The sequence below is a fragment of the Mixophyes fleayi genome, chromosome 6 (assembly GCF_038048845.1).
Source record: "Mixophyes fleayi isolate aMixFle1 chromosome 6, aMixFle1.hap1, whole genome shotgun sequence".
In the NCBI taxonomy this organism is placed as follows: Eukaryota; Metazoa; Chordata; class Amphibia; order Anura; family Limnodynastidae; genus Mixophyes; species Mixophyes fleayi.
The window spans coordinates 203,517,277-203,538,032 of record NC_134407.1 but is presented as its reverse complement, the minus strand read 5'-3'; the positions used below and the strand labels follow the sequence as shown (position 1 = coordinate 203,538,032).

Genomic DNA, 20,756 nt, shown 5'->3' with positions numbered 1-20,756 from the left:
CAGAAAAAAACCCTTAACTTTTAGGCCACAAAATAAATTTATTTGGTTAAAAGTTATTACTCCAAGTAACCCACAAGTGGCACACCCGTTGTGTTGGTTTATCTTTTACTCTTTATACTGTGATGAATGTTCATGTACGTGAAATCCATATATGTAGTGGATGTGATTGACCTAGGGATTAAGGGCTATAGACAATTATTTTAGAATGATATACTGGATATTATTTTTCAAGCAAGTCATCAGATGCATACATTCAGTAACAGCTGTTTACAGATCAGATGAGCAATTTGTGTTGAAAGCCTTTATTGTCTAGTTTGCATAACCACAGCCCACTTCTACGAAACTCTATGGGAACTTCAATGACTGTCTCCAAACCGCTGACATTATATTCTGTGAAGATAAAATATGATCAATTTAAGTGAAGCAAAGCAAAGCTAAAAAAAAATAATTTAAACTATCAAGTTTTTTTTTTTTCAAGCCAAATAGTCAGGAAGTTCCAAGGTATGTTAGTGTTAATAAGTAAACGAGACATTTAGTTTCATTTCCTTCTCCTGTAGTCAGTAATGGCGTCTGCTGATCTGAGAGACGAGCTGAACTGTTCCATCTGTCTGAGCCCTTACACGGATCCTGTCAATCTGAGATGTGGACACACCTTCTGCCAGGTCTGTATTAATCATTTTCTGGATCAAAAAACAGAATATGGAGAATATAGCTGTCCTGTATGCAGATTCGAATTCAAGAGGCGTCCTGAACTGCTGAAGAATATAACTCTACGTAAAATTGCAGAGCGTGTTCTGAGTTTACATCCAAAGCAGGAGAAGACTGGGATCTCCTGTACATACTGTATTCACTCTCCTGTACCTGCTGTTAAATCCTGTCTGATGTGTGAAGCTTCTCTGTGTGAGAATCACCTGAGAGTACACAGCAAGGCAGAAGAACACGTCTTATCTGATCCCACCACTTCCCTGGGGAACAGAAAATGCTCCGTCCACAAGAGAGTCCTGGAGTATTACTGTGCCAAAGATGCTGCCTGTATCTGTGTGTTTTGTAAGCAAGATGGAAAGCACCGTGGACATCAGGTGGAGCCGATATATAATGCGTCTAATAAAAAGAAGGAGAAACTAAGGAAGATTCTCAGACAACTGACCTTAAAGAGAGACGAGACTGAGAAAAATGTGCAGAGTCATCAGAAGAACAGAAAGAAAGCAGAAGACAAAGCAGCCGGTATAACCGAGAGAGTCACTGCTGTCTTTAAAGAGATCCAGGAAAAGCTGCAAACTCTTGAAGCCCAAGTCCTGGATGACATAACCAGAGAAGTAAAACAGAATACAAACCCTATATCTAACTTAATCCAGCAGCTGGAGATAAAGAGGGATGGACTATGCAGTAAGATCTGTCACATTGAGAAGCTGTGTAACGTGACTGATCCAGTGACTGTGCTACAAGAACAGGAATCAGGCAGAGGTGACTTTTGTAATGTTGAGAACAGTGATCACAAAACTGTCCCTGCTATAGCTGACATGAATGAGATTTTGCTCTCATTGAACTTGCACAATGGATTGGCTGATATTGTAGATAGCGCAAAGAGCCGACTCTACGTTCCAGAGAATTCAGAGATACTACTGGATAAAGATACAGCTGCTAGTAATGTAGTTGTGTCAACTGATTTAAAAATTGCATATGGCACAGAAACAAATGATGATATTGATGATACAGATAAGAGATTTGAATCTTACCAGGTCTTAAGTGAAACAAGTCTTTGCTCAGGACAACATTACTGGGAAGCTGAGATATATGGTTCTAACTACTGGAGGGTAGGACTGTCCTATGACAGTATAGTCAGGGAAGGTGTCGATTCAGTGTTTGGGAACACAGCAGAGTCGTGGTGTTTAGTTAGAAGCTATAAAGATTATTCATTTCGGCATGATGGTGGTCAAATTGTTCTTTCTCAGTCATTTTCTCTTAAGCAATCTATGCGATTGGGTATATATCTAGATTATGAGGCTGGACAACTGTCTTTTTATAATTTAGGTACCCCAATTACACTCTTGCACACCTTCAGTACTACCTTTACCGAGCCTCTCTATGCCGCAATCCGGGTGGGGTTGGGTGGTCAGGTGAGAATCGCTAAGTGAAACTAATAATATTATGTAATTGTTGGGTTAAAATTATTATCTAGAATCATTTAATACTGCTAAGTTTAAATCCAATTATGTTTTTAATAAGTGTGAGAGGATATTTCGGAATGTTCTGTGTTACATTTGTCACATTTCTACTAATCCATACACTTCTGCTACGAATGTTTGCAATCACACCTAAAATATATTCTGCATTTTATATATATATATATATATATATATATAGAGAGAGAGAGAGAGAGAGAGAGAGAGATAGAGAGAGAGGGGGAGAGAGAGTGATATATATATATATATATATATATATATATATATATATACATATATATATATATATATATAAATTGATTATATATTATGTAGTATATGTAATAATTGGATGAGAATCAGGAGCTAACTGATATAGTCACTGGGGCCGAAAATATAGGAAAACATTATTCCACCATTCCTAGCCTCAAGACTACACTTCACCACGTGATGATAAACAATTGCTTCTCATTGTAATTCTACAAAATGTTTTATATTCCGTCTTTATTATGTGATCAAAGGTTTTCAGACATCAAAACAATACTGTTATATACATATTGTGCTCTGCTTCTATCATATGATTTGCTGCTTTAGTAATGAATAAAATAAATAAATAAAAGATAAAGCGTAGACCAATGTATGATATCATCATAGAAAACAAATGTTTAGTGCTAGCAAACAATACGGTCATTAGTATAACTCAGAAAATATTTACAGGCAAAGTACAAGCTATATACAATATCTACATGGTCCTGGCAGGCCAGATACTGTTACAGAAATTCAGTCATTTAGTGACGTGTATGAAGTTTCTTAGGAAAGGTGGAGGACACAAACGTTTTAAGGACCACATCAAGTCTGTGGCCACTAGTTGGACAGTCCTGGTCTTACTTGTAACTGGATGATCAAAACTTATTATTGATTGGTTGCTATCGGTTGCTGTTTGCACTATGTTAGTAAATAAGGAGATAGCAATGGTGTCAAAGTCTAAAGGAACTGAGTCTTATTGTACTTGAATACAAATGAAATATTCTACATTTCAGACCACAGCTTCATCATAAATGTGTACTACAGCAGAAGGCTATTGCAGAAACCTATATAATATAGAAAAGTGAGACTCCAGAACGGTTTCGAATGAAACAAGAAAGTGTGCTATTTTAAAGGCCACTTTTTAAAATTGATTTTAACCTGGAAACCTCAATTAAACTTCTTCATGCTTCCACATGTGGAAATGTATCTCAGTATTTTCCATAGAGGTTATCTTTCACCCCATCGCAGACATAGAATAGTCTTCTCTAATGACATGACTGCCCCAAATGTGGTGAACCCCAGGCGGATTTGTTCCACTGTCTTTGGGCCTGTCCCATTATTATGGGCTTCTGGACCCATGTGTGGAGATTTGCAATGGCAGAATTGGTCATTTATATACTGTTTACACCCGAATGGGCAATTCTGGGTATTTTGGCAGATGAGAGAATGTCTCTGGGGAGCAAGAAATTACTAAAGGAGATATCAGCAGCAGCTAGAAAATGTATTCTCCACATGTGGATCCAGAGAGCTCTCCTCACACATTTATTTAAAGAAAAGATGTTTTATTTTCTGCAGATGGATTGGCTGGAAACATCCAGGGGCAGGCTGGGCTGGGGGGGGGGGGGGGGGGGGTGGGGCATCTGCCCCCCTAGCTGGTCCCATATTGGGCTACCATGGGCTGTGTCTCTGGGTCACCTAAATTTTCCTCCTTTAAAATATTCTTAATAGGCTGCTGACTTGAGTCTTGTTCCCTGGACTAAAATTTGCCAGCCCTCCCCTGGAGGTGTCTCTCCAGAAGCAAAAGTTATCTCGAAAGCTATATCACTACTTTGTCCACTCCCCTGAAGGGACAGCTTTATGAATGCTTCTGCCAGACGATTTTCTATGAAAGTAGAGTATTACTACAGGATTCTCAGATTTGTCTTTAATTGGTGTAGGTTTTCTCCCCTTCTGGTCTCCCTGTGCCTTAGGACTTTGGGTCTTTATTTGAAACTGCATGAAATATCTTTCCTTTTATTTCCTCTGTGACACTGAATTTGTGTTCTCCGTAAAATAATGTTATGGTTCTTATATTATGTCTATCATACTCTTGCTCGTTGCCTTCAATGGTAAACGTTAGCATATAAAGAATGATTTTACATCGCTACGCTTATATCTTTTGCTATTGTAATGAAAATTTATACATGTTTTACTTTACCTGCGATGACCCCTTTTATTTGTAACTACGTAATTTCCAATTTGTACTAATCTAAAGTTCTTCAATAAAAAATTTGGGAGAAAGAAAAAAATTGATTTTAAATGAAATAAATATATTTTACATTATTATTATTGCAAATAGTGGCAACATAATTTACATAACATGGTAGTAAAAAGTGTACATATTTTAGATATAAATCTAAAATCAAAACAAATATAGGCAGGTACAGAACAATGGTAGAAGAGTTGACATTATACATGCTCCAGCCTCAATCCAAAAGAGGCGAAGGTAGTCCCCATATGATACAACCACAGCAACACCGATAACATACAGCTTGTCACGACTCTGAGTGGTTTTGTAGATCCCTTGCCTCTGTCTATATAGGACTTGCCCAGGATTACGGAGTCTAACGGATAGGAGGTATTCACCAGGGATCCCCGCAAGGGGATATGGACTCCGCAGCTCCTATTCCGCAGGTTGCGGTCTCCCAGGCAAGGACTGAGAGAGGATAGTGGAGGCAACACACAATGACACGGTGGATGATGTAACACAGAGTAAAGAGTTCAGGATTCACAGGCTTCAGCAATAGTAATAATAAAACACTGGAGATGGTAGTAATGCTGTAAAATAGTATATTGACTGATGGTACAATGGAAATGGAAGAATTTAATATATATATATATATATATATATATATATAACGGCAGATATTGAATACACGGCAATTAGGACACAGACAGGATGCAGATCACATTATGCCACTTCATAATTGGTAACTCTTGACAACTGCATGGGATGAGTAAACAATAGTTCTAACATAGGATGACAAATGGAGAATGCGTGGATCCAATAATGTAACACACGGCAGATAGATGTGAATCACTGGTCAACAACAGTTCCAAGAGAATGAGAATGTAGAACTGTTGATCCGAAGATAAAGATGATTCTATGTAGCAGGTGGGTTACAGGTATCACGATAATTCTCAGAGTAGAACAGCAATAATCGTTGAACTAATGCAGATGACTGATGTCTTCCAATAAACATATCAATGAAGAAAACAGCACTGTTGGGTTAGCCGGGCAAAAGCAGAAACTTGAACCGTAGAACTAGCCTGAAGTGCAGCGGACAATTCACAGGAAAAAGTTCAACATGCAGGTATCAGCGAAGAGGAGCAAACGATGAGGCCACTGTGGAGTTGCAAGTGACAGACACCCTTAGCCGCAGGCCGTAGTAATTCAGCGGGTAGATTAAGCACAAGGAAAGTCTCAATAGAACCCAGCATGAAAATACAACAACAGGTGTGCAGGTTTAACCACAGGTGCAGCAATCAACTCCCAGTGGACTTTCAACATGAAGCTTGATAGCAACCGAGGAGTTCAGCAGACCAGCGTGGAACTACAGGTACCAGGTACAGTGGAGGTAGATTGCAGAAGCCCAGCGAGCAGGTAACAGCAGCGAGAAATTCAACGGGACAGCGTGAAACTACAAGTACCAGGTACAACGGTTGTAGATGCAGAAGTCCAGCAAGCAGGTAACAGCAACGAGAGGTTCAGCAGGAGACGAAACGGGAGGTCAAGTAGTGGCAGCCAGGACCAAGGCAGACTGAGTAACACGAAGAACAGGCAATGAGCCAAGGCCCATGGGTAGTTTAAGTAATACTGCAGAACCAATGAGAATCGAAAGGAGGTCCAAACAAAGCAGACAGGAACACCTGTGTAAAGGTAGTATCTTAGAAACAGGAATAGGCTCAATCACAGTTCCCAGAGGCAAGTCACAGTGCCGGCACCTATCTATGGGACCGGCGTGTGACACAGCTATAGTTACATACGTGACAGCAATATTGATGGACAAATCAGAACAAATAGGAAACACACCTGATCTGCGTCATTTACTCACTACCCCATCCAGGGCCGGACTGGGACTAAAAATCAGCCCTTTTATTTAAAGTACACAGGCCCACCTCAGTTCCAGTAGGAAATAAACTATGTGCCGCCGCTGCGTGGCGCCGCCGAAGTGGGCGTGGCCACATTGTGTTGTGGGTGTGACCAACATGGGGCATTGATACATACATTATAATAAAACATTACATTTATGAAACAGTGACCCAAATTCAGGACTGCCCCACCAGATTCAGCCCCCCTCCCCAAAATCAGCCCCATATTCAATTAATAGCCCTAAACCACCCCAGCATTAAATGAAAGGTTCCTTCCCCTCACTTTAAATAATTAGCCCCCACCTACACTCCACCATTAAATAGCCTACCTCCCACACTATATTAAGATCCTCCCTTTCCTCACATATTATATTAAAAAACTGCGCGCACACATACACGCACACTCTATGAACATGGGGCCACACAGACACACACTGTAGCCACACACACACACTAAGTAAAATGGTTCCGCGCTACCTTACCTAGTGTACATTGCTGCCTTTGGGAATGGTGATGGGGTGCGTCCCAATCCCCAAGAATAATAAATGGTAGATAAAAGATTATTTCCAAGGCGCAGAAGTAAATTGCTGAAATGTTGCATAAAATAAATTTATTTTAAACCAGTGCACTGGATTTGTTGAAACTAATCTGCATAAGCATATAAACACAATCTAATTGGAAGTGTGTGTTCAGCCACAATGTAGTATAACCCAAAAGAGTTGCTCCATTAAATAATACAATACAGCAAACAATCTCTAAGCTGATTAGTGGAATGGATTAAACTCAGACTAGTACACTTTGAAAAAGTCATCCAATGCTGTGAATGTCCGATATACACACACACAAAACGTAGTCAATAAACTGGTGCATAAGCAATACTGTTTGTGAGTGCCCGGTACTGTTCAAATTTCGAAAATCCCAAAATAATGCAAGTTACTGGTGTGCACATTACCATGCTGACAACCGCATGACAAGTGGCAATACATAACACATCCACTGTGTTGCCTATAAACTGCTATATCATACCTCAATAACTTTGTATGACATTTTCTGAGCACATCAATCAGTACCACACTATGTAAGGATAGTTAACAAAGGACACATCTGCACGCGTATAATGATCTACAGCAGTGGTTTAACAGACAAAATATACAAAAAGTGGGATAAACCGCGCTTCCTAAATGGTAGTGTGAAATGCTGCCTTAAATGGAAATACCTTGTGATAAGGGGGGATCCCTTCCCCTTTAGAAACAGATATGGCAAAATGGTTTAACCTGGCGCAAAAATGGAATATGAAACAGATGTAAAAGATACAACAAAAATGTATTAAAAATGATATATTACAAATGGTTATACCATTTTGCCATATCTACAGCAGTGCTTAGACTTTTTTTAAAGGTTACAATGTTTTCCTAAAACGAGGTACCCTCGTTAAGTTATTGCCTATGTGCTGCTGTTAGGTTATTCAATGATAGTACCCCACTCCCGTTGCACACTGTAGCCACAGACACACACTGTAGACATATACTACAACACTTACCTTATTACATCCTTCCTGCGCGCTGCTCGGCGGACGAAGAGTCAGTGACAGCCGCCTATGCAAGTAATCACATGGGACGGCACCTGTCACATGATGCCGTCCCATGTGATTACTCGCATTGGCGGCTGTCACTGACTCTCTGTCCGCCGAGCAGCGCACAGAGTGTTGCTGCTCGGCGGACCGGCCCATCTGACTATCGGCCCTTCTGGCATTTGCCAGAAGTGCCAGATGGCCAGTCCGGCTCTGACCCCATCTATTTAAGAGGAGGCCATGTCCCTTTAAGGTGCTAAACAGTGTTCTGGAAAAAGTCAGGGCTGCATGCAGATACATAGCTACAGTGGCCCACATAATAATATATAGCACAGTAGTACACAGTATAATGCAATATCAACCATAATGGGAAATGAGAAAAGGGGGGTGGTAGATATATGTATGTCCCCCAAGACAATTATGAGTGTTCTCTTTAAATCAAAGAGTAATCAGAATTGTACCTCCATGGAACAGTAAAGGTAAGTAGGTGAAGCTGCACTAACCCTTGATGAGGGGATATTCAGAATTTAAATAGAAAAGATTTCATACCATAAGCAAAAACAGATATATTAACCATTAAACGCAGGACTTTCAAGTAATAAACACTAAGGGGGTTATTCAATTGAGGGCGTGATCGCCGAAAATCGAGCGCTCGAAAAATATTACCGTTGATACGGTAATCTGCGCGTAAAAAACGTTAATACGGTAATTTACTCGCTGGGAGCTGCGAGCTGAAATTCACCGAGTAATTACCGTATTAACGGTAATATTTTTCAAGCACTCCATTTTCGGCGATCACGCCGTCAATTGAATGCCCCCCTAAATGACCAGTCAAAATGAGACAGTCCTGATCAACGCAATATAGAACCTGTGTCTTCACTCTGGATGAGAAAGAAAATTATCACCACAAAAGGTTATCACATCCGCAATACATAATTATATTAGTATCTTGTCAGAATTATATTAATGCTTGGGTGGTGCTCCCAGAACATTAGAAGATACATGTTCAAAAAAGAAAAAAAGAAGAATATGTTCTATATGGGGCACTCAGTGAACTAATTAATAATTGGAATAAAAACTTGAATTTTATTATTATTATTAATTAAATTCTAATTTGAATTAATAATAATAAAATTCCAAGTATTAATTAGTTCACCGAGTGCCCCATATAGAACATATTCTTTTTTTTTTCTTTTTTGAACTTCGCTCTGAAAGAGTCAGACTCGGACCAACTCAAGTTCAAAATAGTGTTTCATTATGTCTCTCTTTATGTTGGATTCAAAGTCTCCGCTCCTTGTGTAGATTTATGACTGTTTGTTCCTCTGAATCGTTTGTCATTTCTCACTTGGGTTGAATGCCAGTGGTTCCAGGTTTGAGTATGACTAATGCCAATCTGTTAAGGGGACTTGTCAAATGGTTTAACTGTCAAAAAACTGGTTTAATTCTGAAGATCTGTATAAAGTGACTTATTTTCCAGTATGTATAGCCTGGATGCAAAGAGGAAATCCCTAGCTAAATTTTATGTTTTTGAGACCAATGTGCAGAGTGCTCTGGAAAAGTTCAGGTTACGGCTCAAAGCCAATGACGACAAAACCTCTCACCAACTGAGACCATTGTCCCAGGGGAGGGCGTCCGCATCCAGACCCCAGTCGGGTTTGACAGAGTCAGGACTGTGCAAGTTTCCTCCAACAGGCCCAACAGTTACGTGGTGCAATCTGACGGTGCACTGTATGAGCGCAACAGGCGTCACTTCCTAGGGGTGTGTGAGCGAGCACCCCAACCCCACAAAATATCACCTGAGGGTGTCATGCTGTCTCATCAGAGTTTGTTAGGAGTTTATTAGGACACGTGGATGACACAAACATTTTAAGGACCACATCAAGTCTGTGGCCACTAGTTGGACAGTCCTGGTTTTCATCATCATCATCACCCTTTATTTATATAGCGCCACTAATTCCGCAGCGCTGTACAGAGAACTCATTCACATCAGTCCCTGCCCCATTGGGGTGTAGAGTCTAAAATCCCTAACATACATGCAGACAGAGAGAGACACACAGACAGACACAGACTAGGGTCAATTTGTTAGCAGCCAATTAACCTACCAGTAGGTTTTTGGAGTGTGGGAGGAAACCGGAGCACCCGGAGGAAACCCACGCAAACACGGGGAGAACATACAAACTCCACACAGATAAGGCCATGGTCGGGAATTGAACTCATGACCCCAGTGCTGCAAGGCAGAAGTGCTAACCACTACGCCACCATGCTGGTTTTACTTGTAACTGTATGTTCAAAACTTAATGTTGATTGGTTGCTGTGTTTGCACTATGTTAGTAAATAAGGAGAAAGCAATGGTGTCAAAGTCTAAAGGAACTGAGATTTATTGTTATTAAATACAAATAAAATACTCTACATTTCATACCACAGTTTCTTCTTTATTGTGTACTGCAACCGAAGGCTACTGTAGAAACCTATATTTAGTGCATGATAATTCTACTACATGATATAAAAGCAAGACTCCAGAAAAGTTCGTAATGAGATAAGAACGTGTTATTTTAAGGGACACTTTTATAAAATTGATTCTAAATTAAAAGAAACATATTTTTAAAGTTCAATTATTATTATTATTATTATTATTATTATTATTATTATTAATAACATTATTAGTATTGTTATTATTAAGTATTATACAGCTTACAAAAAGTGACAACATAATATACATAGCACGGTGGTAAATGGTGTACGTACATACTTTAGATATAAGTACAAAATCAAAACAAATACAAGGAGGTATAGAACATTTGTAGGCGATTTGCCATTATATATGTTTCACCTCCATTGGTGAAAATGGCTGGGAAAAATCAGACATATTACATATTATATAGTCACAGTGACCCACATAATATATAGCACAGTAATACGCAGTAATGTGCAATATCAACTATAATGGCAAATGAGAAAAGGGGGGTGGTAGATATATATATATGTCCCCCAAAGCAATTATGAGTCTTCTCTTTAAATCAAAGAGTAATCAGAATTGTACCTCCACGGAATAGTAAAGATAAGTAGGTGAAGCTGCAATTAACCTTTATGAGCGGACATTCAGAATTTTAATAGAAATCGAAAAAAGATTTCCCACTGTAAGAAAAATCATATATATTAAACATTAAACACAGGGGGGCATATTCAATTCGGATCCCGATCCGCGGGATCGCGCCGGAACGGCCGCGAACCTAATCCGCGGTACCGCAATAACGTGGATTTTCGTTCGCAGCCCATAGGGCTGCGTACGAAAATCCGCATTATTGCGGTACCGTATTACCGGCAGTACTGCGCATTTTTCGCGGTAACGCGCGTTATCGCGGATCGGATCGGAATTGAATATGCCCCAGGGAATTTAAATAATAAACACTAAAGTATCAGTCAAAATGAGAGATAGTCCTAATCAACTGAGTATAGAACTTGTGTCTTCGCTCTGGATGAGCCAGACTTAGACCAACTCAACTTCACAATAGCCTTTCAATATGGACCTCTTTATGCTGGATACAAAGTCTCGGCTCATTTTATAGATCTATGACTCTGTTCCTCTGAAATGTTTGTCACTTGTTACTTGGGATGAATGCTGGTGGTTCCAGGCTTGAGTATGACTAATCATAATCTGCTAAGAGGACTTGTCAATAAAATGTCATCAGGACTTGTTCTCCAGTATGTGTAGCCTGAGATGGGTTTTGTGCTTTGGATATCTTTGATATAAAGTTGTGAGGGAAACAATTTGTGATTCTAATGGAGCTTTTTTCAGTTTTTTTTCTAGCAGAAGTCAAGTTTACCTTCCCATAGAACTTAAGGAGAATTGTCTTGGTTGCTATTGAAAGAAACAAACTTTGAGTAGACTTTGAGATGGTGGTTATGTGTTTCTGTTTAAGTAGTAGGGTTTCATCAAGTCTCCACTTCGAAGGGGGAAAGAAGAGCTAGGAGTTGTACAGGTCCTCAGTAGCAAAGAGAATTTCTTAGATACCTGGGAAGAGCTCAGACGTAGGACGGAAACACTAGAACAATCATGTTTGGTGTCCAAAGTAGTATTAAAGGCGCCTCCTATTATAATTTTACCCTGAGCCGCGCTAGATCATTGGTTAAAAAATCTGTTAAAGGAACTTGACTAAGGAGAAATTATTTAAATCCTCTCAACAGTACAAAGGTTCTGCAGATCGTCACCCTAAAGTGGTTCCAATTCTACACCTTGGGGATAAGGTATGTCTCTCCACCCAGAACCTCAGGCTTCGGGTTCCTTCCATGAAGCTGGTTCCACACTTTATTGGACCCTTTAAAGTTATCCAAGTCATCAATTCCGTGACCTACAGGCTTTGCCTCCCTCCTTCTCTTAAAATCCATAAGACCTTTCACATATCATTGCTTAAACCCCTGGTGCTCAACAAATTCTATCGAATTCCCTCCCACCCATCTCCCATTCTGACTACAGCTGACAATGAATATGAGATTAGCCACATCCTGGACGTTCGCTGCTTTCATGGGCGCTCACAATACCTGGCCCATTGGAAAGGCTTTGGTCCCAAAGAGAGTTCTTGGGTAGATGAGGAAAATATCCACCCTTCCCCATCTTCTGGCTGGCTTCTTGTAGAGACAATCCTTGAAAGATCCACCTACTGTCAGGCACCATCCACGCACCTCCGTTAAGTGCCAGGCATGGTCCCTTCTCCGTCTGTGCAGTCGCGTCACACTGCCTAGAACAGGACACTTCTCTTCCTTCCGGCCGGGCGTCCTGTGGGCGCATGCGCACTACGGCCGTGTCTCCGTTGCTAGGCAATGGAACTCTATTCAACTCTCCTGTTCCACTGCCCACCAAACTCTGCACCCCCTAGTTTAGCAGCGTCAATACCAGCAAGTAGACTTCTGTCCAAGCAAGCTCGTGACATAAGTGAAGAAAGTTTTAAGCGTGCGTGACAGCCACCAGAGATGTTCCACGTTTTAAGAGCATTTTTAAACATAGCAGGTTTGGAGTTCCAAGGTTGAGGTGGGGACAGACAAAGCTTGATAGTGATGACAGAGTCAAGTGCAGTGGTAAGGGTATGATAATAGAAGAAGACAGCCTGATTAGGGCAAGAAAGGCTGTGAAATTCACAGTTTACAAATTAAGCAATTCAATTGCATATCTCAGTAAACAATACGATAGCAATTACAGCAAAATCACTGCTCTACATAAGGTAATTCAATGCATACTTAGCTTTTTTAAATTAGTTATTTTAGCAAACATAATTACATTTGTATGCACATCATTTTACGTACAACATTATCCTGGGCACTGTAGTCCTCACGTTCTAACATTCTTCTTTTGTATCCTCTCAGCCAGACTCACCACTCACTCTGTGGGGGTGATATCACTAACTTGGCTCTGGTACTATCATAGGTGCACTCTCAGCCTTTTCACTCACCCATCCTCTGCGGGGCAATGTCCACTGGCATCTGGTAATTCTTCACTGTGCAGCTCTCAGCCCTTATAGGTCACATTCACAACTGCAACCCCCTTCCGCTGGCGTCTTTCTCTCTTTACTGCATGGGACCTTCCCCTTTCTAGATACTCTCTCTTGTCCTCCTTTTTCCTGGGTAATTCAAGACCCCCTTCCAGAGCTGGATTTAGACCTCATGGGGCCCTAGGCAAGGTACTGGTTTGGGGCCCCCTCCCTGAAAAAATCCATAGCACTATAGTTTTTTGCATAACATATACCCCTATTCAGGGGCTGGCTGGCAGACTTTAGCCCGGGGGGGCAAGCAAATAGCACTGGGAGGGCTCTCTGGGGACCGCTGGGCCCTAGGCAATTGCCTAGGTTGCCTAGTGGTAAGTCTGGCCCTGGCCTCTTCCACTTTTAGTGCTGTCACGTTGCCACATGCATCGGTCCTCCCTCCCTATTGCGAGGACTCTATTTAAATTGGGCTCTTCCCCTTCTTACTGAGGGGACAGTAAGGTTTGTCTTGAGGCAACGTTGCTGCAAACCCGCTCCCAGGCATTCCTGGGACCTTCTCCCCTCCATCCAGGGTCCTACACTGTTACATCACTCCTCCTAATGCAGGAAACCTGGAGTCATTACCCACAAGATCCTCCTATCACTAGCACTGGGCACTTTCACACCATACCACTTGTCTGCTCCCACTGGCAGCGACAAGGCTGCCTTTGCAATCTCACCTACATTCAGGGCCGGATTAAGGAAATGGAGGCCCCTGGGCCAAGAAGACCTCCATTCCCCTGTGAGGGCCCCCCCCGTGATCTGAGCCACCCTCCCCCCCCCCCGTGATCTGAGCCACCCTCCCCCCCCCCCCCCCGGTGAGCCGAGCCGCCCCCAAGGCACTTACCTCCTTCTCCTGGCATTGCAGTCCTTCCCCGGCACGCTGTACGCTCTTTACTGAGATCTCATGAGAGTGAGACTCACGAGATCTCCTCAGTAAGGGGAAGGACCGCAGTGAAAGTGCTCAGCCCGACCAATCAATACTGCTGCTGAGCACTTTCAAGGGCCCCCTGGATTCCTGAGGCCCCTGGGCTGTAGCCCCGTTAACCCTAGGGTTAATCCGGCCCTGCCTACATTCCAGGGACTTTGCTTCATCTTGTGATCAAATCCTTGTTCCAGGTAATGTTTAATTTCCCTGATCCAGAGACTGTGCTCAGATTCCTTGGTCCAGAGATCGTGCTGAAATCTAGATGCAGAGACCTTGTTTATTTAGTGCTCCAGTAACCTTGCTTCCATCTTACAATTTTGTGAACTTGTGACTTTGCTGCTACCCTGCACTCCAGAGACAACTACCAGTGTTTCAGTTCCAGTAGTCTTGTGATCATTGTGCTATCCTGTACTCCAGTAACTACTACCAGTGTTTCAGTTTCAGTAGTCTTGTGATCATTGTGCTATCCTGTACTCCAGTAACTACTACCAGTGTTTCAGTTCCAGTAGTCTTGTGATCATTGTGCTATCCTGTACTCCAGTAACTACTACCAGTGTTTCATCCAGAGTTCCAGTAACTTTGTCATCATTATGCTATTCTATACTCCTGTAACTACTACCAGTGTTTCAGTTCCAGTAGCCTTGTCATCACTGTCCTATCCTGTCCTCCAGGGACTACCAGTGTTTCAGTTCCAGTAGCCTTGTCATCACTGTCCTATCCTGTCCTCCAGGGACTACCAGTGTTTCAATTCCAACAACCTTATCATCACTCTACTGTCCTATAGTCCATAGACTACTACCAGTGTTCCATCCAGAATTCCAGTGACCTTGTCATCACCGTAGTGCCATCCTGCATTCCAGAGACTATTATCAGTGTTTAATCCACAATTCCAGAGATTCTGCTGCTAGTATAGTACTTCAGTGACTGACTACTACTGATTACTTTGTGTTCTTGACAACTACTACCCCCAACATCAAGGACGATTCATGTAATTGTTTTCTAGAATATTTATCTGGTTGGATATTACAGATTGTTTACTGTTCATTATTGTTACCATTTTGGTTCTGCTCTCCAGCCATTGGGTCTCCTCTATGCTATTATAAAGATTGTTGTATTTAGAGACTTCTTAACACTTGTGATAGCAGTAACACATAGCTTTGTGACAGAGTGTGAGTAATTTGAATTCTATTCTGGATGCTTTGGGAAGCCAGTGTAGTGATTTGCACAGTGGTGAGAGTACAGTATGTTACTCAAAATCCACGTTTTCTGTGACCCAAATGTTGTCACTTCTTTAGGATTGTTGTGTGGTCCTGAAAAAACATTTACTTTTAGGCCACAAAATAAATTTGTTTGGTTTAAAGTTATTACTCCAAGTAACCCACAAGTGGGACACCCGTTGTATTGGTTAATCTTTTTCTCTTTATACTGTGATTGTTGATGCACAATACCCTGAGTATGTAGTAGATGTGATTGGATTAGCAGGGTTAGGGATTAGGGACCATATTATAGTCTGGGTAATTATTTTATGACATGCTGGATATTATTTTTCATGCCTTCATTGACTATTTTGCATAACCACTGCCTACTTTTGCAAAACTATATAATGACTTCAAAGACTGTGTTCAAACCGCTGACATTATATTCTATGAAGATAAAATATGATCAACTTAAGTGAAGCAAAGCAAAACTAAAAAAAAATCATTTAAACCATCAAGTTTTTTTTTCAAGCCAAATAGTCAGGAAGTTCCAAGGTATGTTAGTGTTAATAAGTAAACAAGACATTTAGTTTCATTTCATGCTCCTGTAGTCAGAGATGGCGTCTGCTGATCTTAGTGACGAGCTGAACTGCTCCATCTGTCTGAGCATTTATACGGATCCTGTCAATCTGAATTGTGGACATAACTTCTGCCGGGTCTGTATTAATCGTGTGCTAGATACACAAAGAGGATCTGGAGTTTATACCTGTCCTGAATGCAGATCAAAATACAAGAGGCGTCCTGTACTGCAGAGGAATATAGCTCTATGTAACATAGCAGAGCGTTGTCTATCTAGTCAGCCAAAGCAGGAAGAGACTCGAATCTTCTGTACTTACTGTATTCACTCTCCTGTACCTGCTGTTAAATCCTGTCTGTTGTGTGAAGCTTCTCTGTGTGAGAATCACCTGAGAGTACACAGCAAGTCAGAAGAACATGTCTTATCTGATCCCACCACTTCCCTGGGGAACAGAAAATGCTCCGTCCACAAGAAAGTCCTGGAGTATTACTGTGCCAAAGACGCTGCCTGTATCTGTGTGTCTTGCAAGCGAGATGGAAAATATCGTGGACATCAGGTGGAGCCGATATATAATGCATCCAATAAAAAGAAGGAGAAACTAAGGAAGATTCTTGGACAACTGATCTCAAAGAGAGAAGAGACTGAAAAAAATGTGCAGCGTCATCAGAAGAACAGAAAGAAAGCAGAAGATAAAGCAGCCGGTATAACAGGGAGAGTCACTGCTGTCTTTAGAGAGATCCAGGAAAAGCTGCAAACTCTTGAAGCCCAAATCCTGGATGACATAACCAGAGAAGTAAAACAGAATACAACCCCTATATCTGACTTAATCCAGCAGCTGGAAATAAAGAGGGACGAGCTATGCAGTAAGATCTGTCACATTGAGAAGTTGTGTAACATGACTGATCCAGTAACTGTGCTACAAGAACAGGAATCAGGCAGAGGTGACTTTTGTAATGTTGAAAAGGGTGATCACAAAGCTGCCCCTGCTATTGATGAAGTGAATGAGATTTTGCTATCATTGAACTTGCACAAAGGATTGGCTGATATTGTGGATAGTGTTAAGAGCCAATTTCCAGAGAATCCAAACTTTCAACTGGATAAAGATACAGCTGCTAGTAATGTAGTTGTATCCACTGATTTAAAAATTGCATATGGCACAGAAACAAATGATGATATTGATGATACAGATGAGAGATTTGATGCTCACCAGGTCTTAAGTAATACAGGTCTTTGCTCAGGAAAATATTACTGGGAAATTGACATATATGGTTCTAAAAACTGGAGGGTAGGACTGTCCTATGATAGTATAGACAGGGGAGGGGTTGATTCAGTGTTTGGAAATACAGCAGAGTCGTGGTGTTTAGTTAGAAGCTGTAAAGGTTATGCATTTCGGCATGATGGTGGTGAAAGTTTTCCTTCTGCTGCACCTTCTCCTAAGCGATTTAGGCGATTGGGTATATATCTAGATTATGAGGCTGGACAACTGTCTTTTTATAATTTAGGTACCCCAATTATACACCTGCACACCTTCAATACTGCCTTTACCGAGCCTCTCTATGCCGCAATCCGGGTGGGGTTGGGTGTCTGGGTGAGAATCATTAATTAAACCCAATATAGGTTTGGAGTCTGGGTGAGAATCATTAAGTAAAACTAATATACTATGTAATTGTTATCCAGAATCATATGCTATTGCTAAGTTTAGATTCACTTATGTTTTTAATAAGTCATGACAGTGAATGGATATCGGGACTGTCTTTATTTTGTGTCACCATGGCAACATGCTAATCCATGCGCTTCCACTACAAATGTTTGCAATCATATCTAAATATACAATATATTATACATAAAAATATACATAGTTATATATTATCAAAAAGGGCTGAAATTTGGTAGGGCTCAAACTCATTTTCGTGAGGTAATTTTACCTCATGAACACACATGTGTAGAGGCGTTAGAGGCGTTAGTGTGTGTGTGTAAAAAACTATTTTCTCAGAAAGGGCTCATCCAATTGACCTGAAATTTGGTATACTGACATTATTTGACAAAAAAATTAGAATAGTCAAGTCAGTTAACTTCCATCATCCCCCCTTCCCCCCGTGGGAGGGGTAGTAAAGGCTAAATTTATGAGTTGAGGGGTCAAACTCATTTTCGTGAGGTAATTTTACCTCATGAACACACATTAAAAAGGCTGCTTGCGTCGGGAAGTAACGCTCTTCCCCTGAGGAGGCCTGGGCTAGGTCCAAATGCATGACAAGAACCTTTTTAAGACCTTAAGTAGCTTGATTTGACTAGAATGCATGAGTATCATGCATGGGTTAACTTGTATAGAATATGTAATCACTGGGTGAGAATCAGGAGCTAACTGTAGCAATCACTGGGGCTGAAAAATTACTATCCTCAACATCAAACTTCACCACTTAATATGATGATATGCAATTGCTTCTCATTGTAGTTCTACAAAATGTTTTATATTCATTATATATTATGTGATCAATGGATTTCAGTCATTAAAGCAATATTGTTATATATATATTGTGCTCTGCTTCTATCATATACTTTGCTGGTTGAGTAATGAATAAAAAAAAAATAAAAGATTAAGCATAGACCAATGTGTGATATCATCATAGAACCCAATTGTTCAGTGGTAGCAAAACAATGGGGTCATTAGTATAAGTCAGAAAATATTTACAGGCAAAGGGCAAGTTATATACAATATCTATATGGTCCTGGCATGCCAAATACTATTACAGAAATGTCATAAAATAAAATGTATGGAGTTTCTTAGGAAAGGTGGAAGGCACAAACTTTTTAAGGACCACTTCAGTCTGTGGCCACTAGGTGGACAGTTACTTGTAACCAGTGCTTTTTTTGTAAAAAAAAAGGTGGTGGAACTCACATCTTGTTAATATTTTAGGAAAAAAAAAATTATATATTAATGTCTAAACATACCTTTAATGTATTGTATTTCAGGCAAATGTTCATAGTAAATTCCATAGTGAATTCCAAATTCCCCGTTACTAACGGGGGACATAAAAATTATTAGGGGCACTGGCACAGGATGAACACTAACGGGGGACATAAAAATTATTAGGGGCACTGGCACAGGATGAACACTAACGGGCCGTTAGTGTTCATCCTGTGCCAGTGCCCCTAATAATTTTTATGTCCCCCGTTAGTGTTCATCCTGTGCCAGTGCCCCTAATAATTTTTATGTCCCCCGTTAGTGTTCATCCTGTGCCAGTGCCCCTAATCATTTTTATGTCCCCCGTTAGTGGTTATCCTGTGCCAGTGCCCCTAATAATTTTTATGTCCCCCTTCAGTATTCATCCTGTGCCAGTGCCCCTACTAAATTTTTGGTCCCCCTTGAGTTTTTATGCTGTGCCCCACTAATTTTTATACCCCCCCCCCCTTCCCCCCACCCTCATGCTGGCCTTTTTAATTATTTCTTTCACCATTTATTTTATTGTCCACTTTCTTTTAAACGGCGCCCCATTTTTCCTTTAACTTACCTCTATTGCATCCTTTTTCCTCTTCACTTCTTTTCACTTTTCTTTTCTGGCGTGGCACTCCTCTTCTTAGGTTGAATATGCTCCTCAGCTCACACCTCCGTGAATGAAAGGCGGGCGCGACATGCATGATGACGTCGCGCCCGACAGTCATAGCAAATAGAGAAGGGAGGAGGGCGCAGCCGCGCCGGAGAGATGTCATTTTTTTTTTTTTGTTTTTTATTGTTAAAGGCCGGCTGAGAAGCCACCGCTATTAAAAAAAAAAAAAGGTCCCGGAACGCCGTTCCCAGCGTTCTATGGGAAAAAAAGCACTGCTTGTAACTGGATGATCAAAACTCATTGTTGATTAGTCAATGGTGTCAATGTCTAAAGGAACTGAGATTTATTGTCATTAATTACAAATAAAATACTCTAAATTTCAGACCACAGTTTCTTCATAAATGTGTACTTCAACAGAAGGCTACTGCACAAACCTTTATATTTACTGCATGATAATTCTTCTACATAATATAAAAGCAAGGCAGAATGGTTTGTAATGAAACAAGAAAATGCGCTATTTTATGGGACACTTTATTAAAATTGATTTTAAATGAAAGAAACTTATTTTTAAAGTTTTATTATTGTTGTTGTACGTTAGTAAAAAAATATACATAGTTTAGATATCAATACAAAATCAAAACAAAGACAGGCAATGGCAGAAGAATTGCCATTATATTTGCTTCACCCTCAATCCAAAAGAGGCAAAGGTAGTCCCCATATCATACAACCACAGTGACACCCACAACATACAGCTATAGTAACATACATGGCAGTATTATTGATTAAAAAATGTTAAAAAATAGGAAACACACCTGATCTGTCTAATTCCCGTCCCTACCCTGACTATTTAAGAGGAGGCCATGTCCCTTTAAGGTGCTAAACAGGGCTGGTTGTAGACATATTACATATTATATAGCCACAGTGGCCCACATAATATATAGCACAGTAGTACACAGTATAGTGCAATATCAACTATAATGGGAAATGGGAAAAGGGAGGTGGTAGATATATGTATGTCCTCCAAAACAATTATGAGTCTTCTCTTTAAATCAAAGAGTAATCAGAATTGTACCTCCATGGAACAGTAACTCTTACCTTTAATGAGGG

At 40.6% G+C, this 20,756-nt stretch overlaps 2 protein-coding genes across 2 annotated transcripts; both read left to right on the top strand.

Moving 5' to 3' along the window:
• The first annotated feature begins 783 nt into the window (after window positions 1-783).
• Window positions 784-2,382, top strand: LOC142160555 (E3 ubiquitin-protein ligase TRIM39-like). Its single transcript, XM_075215420.1, has one exon. It carries the CDS (start codon window positions 882-884, stop codon window positions 2,133-2,135), a length of 1,254 nt encoding a protein of 417 aa, XP_075071521.1. The 5' UTR covers window positions 784-881; the 3' UTR covers window positions 2,136-2,382.
• A 13,762-nt stretch (window positions 2,383-16,144) lies between these two features.
• On the top strand, window positions 16,145-17,710 carry LOC142095428 (E3 ubiquitin-protein ligase TRIM35-like). The gene is made up of 3 exons (XM_075178373.1): window positions 16,145-16,415; window positions 16,500-17,321; window positions 17,607-17,710. The coding sequence occupies exons 1-3, from the start codon at window positions 16,145-16,147 to the stop codon at window positions 17,708-17,710; spliced, it is 1,197 nt and encodes a 398-aa protein (XP_075034474.1).
• Window positions 17,711-20,756: the final 3,046 nt, after the last annotated feature.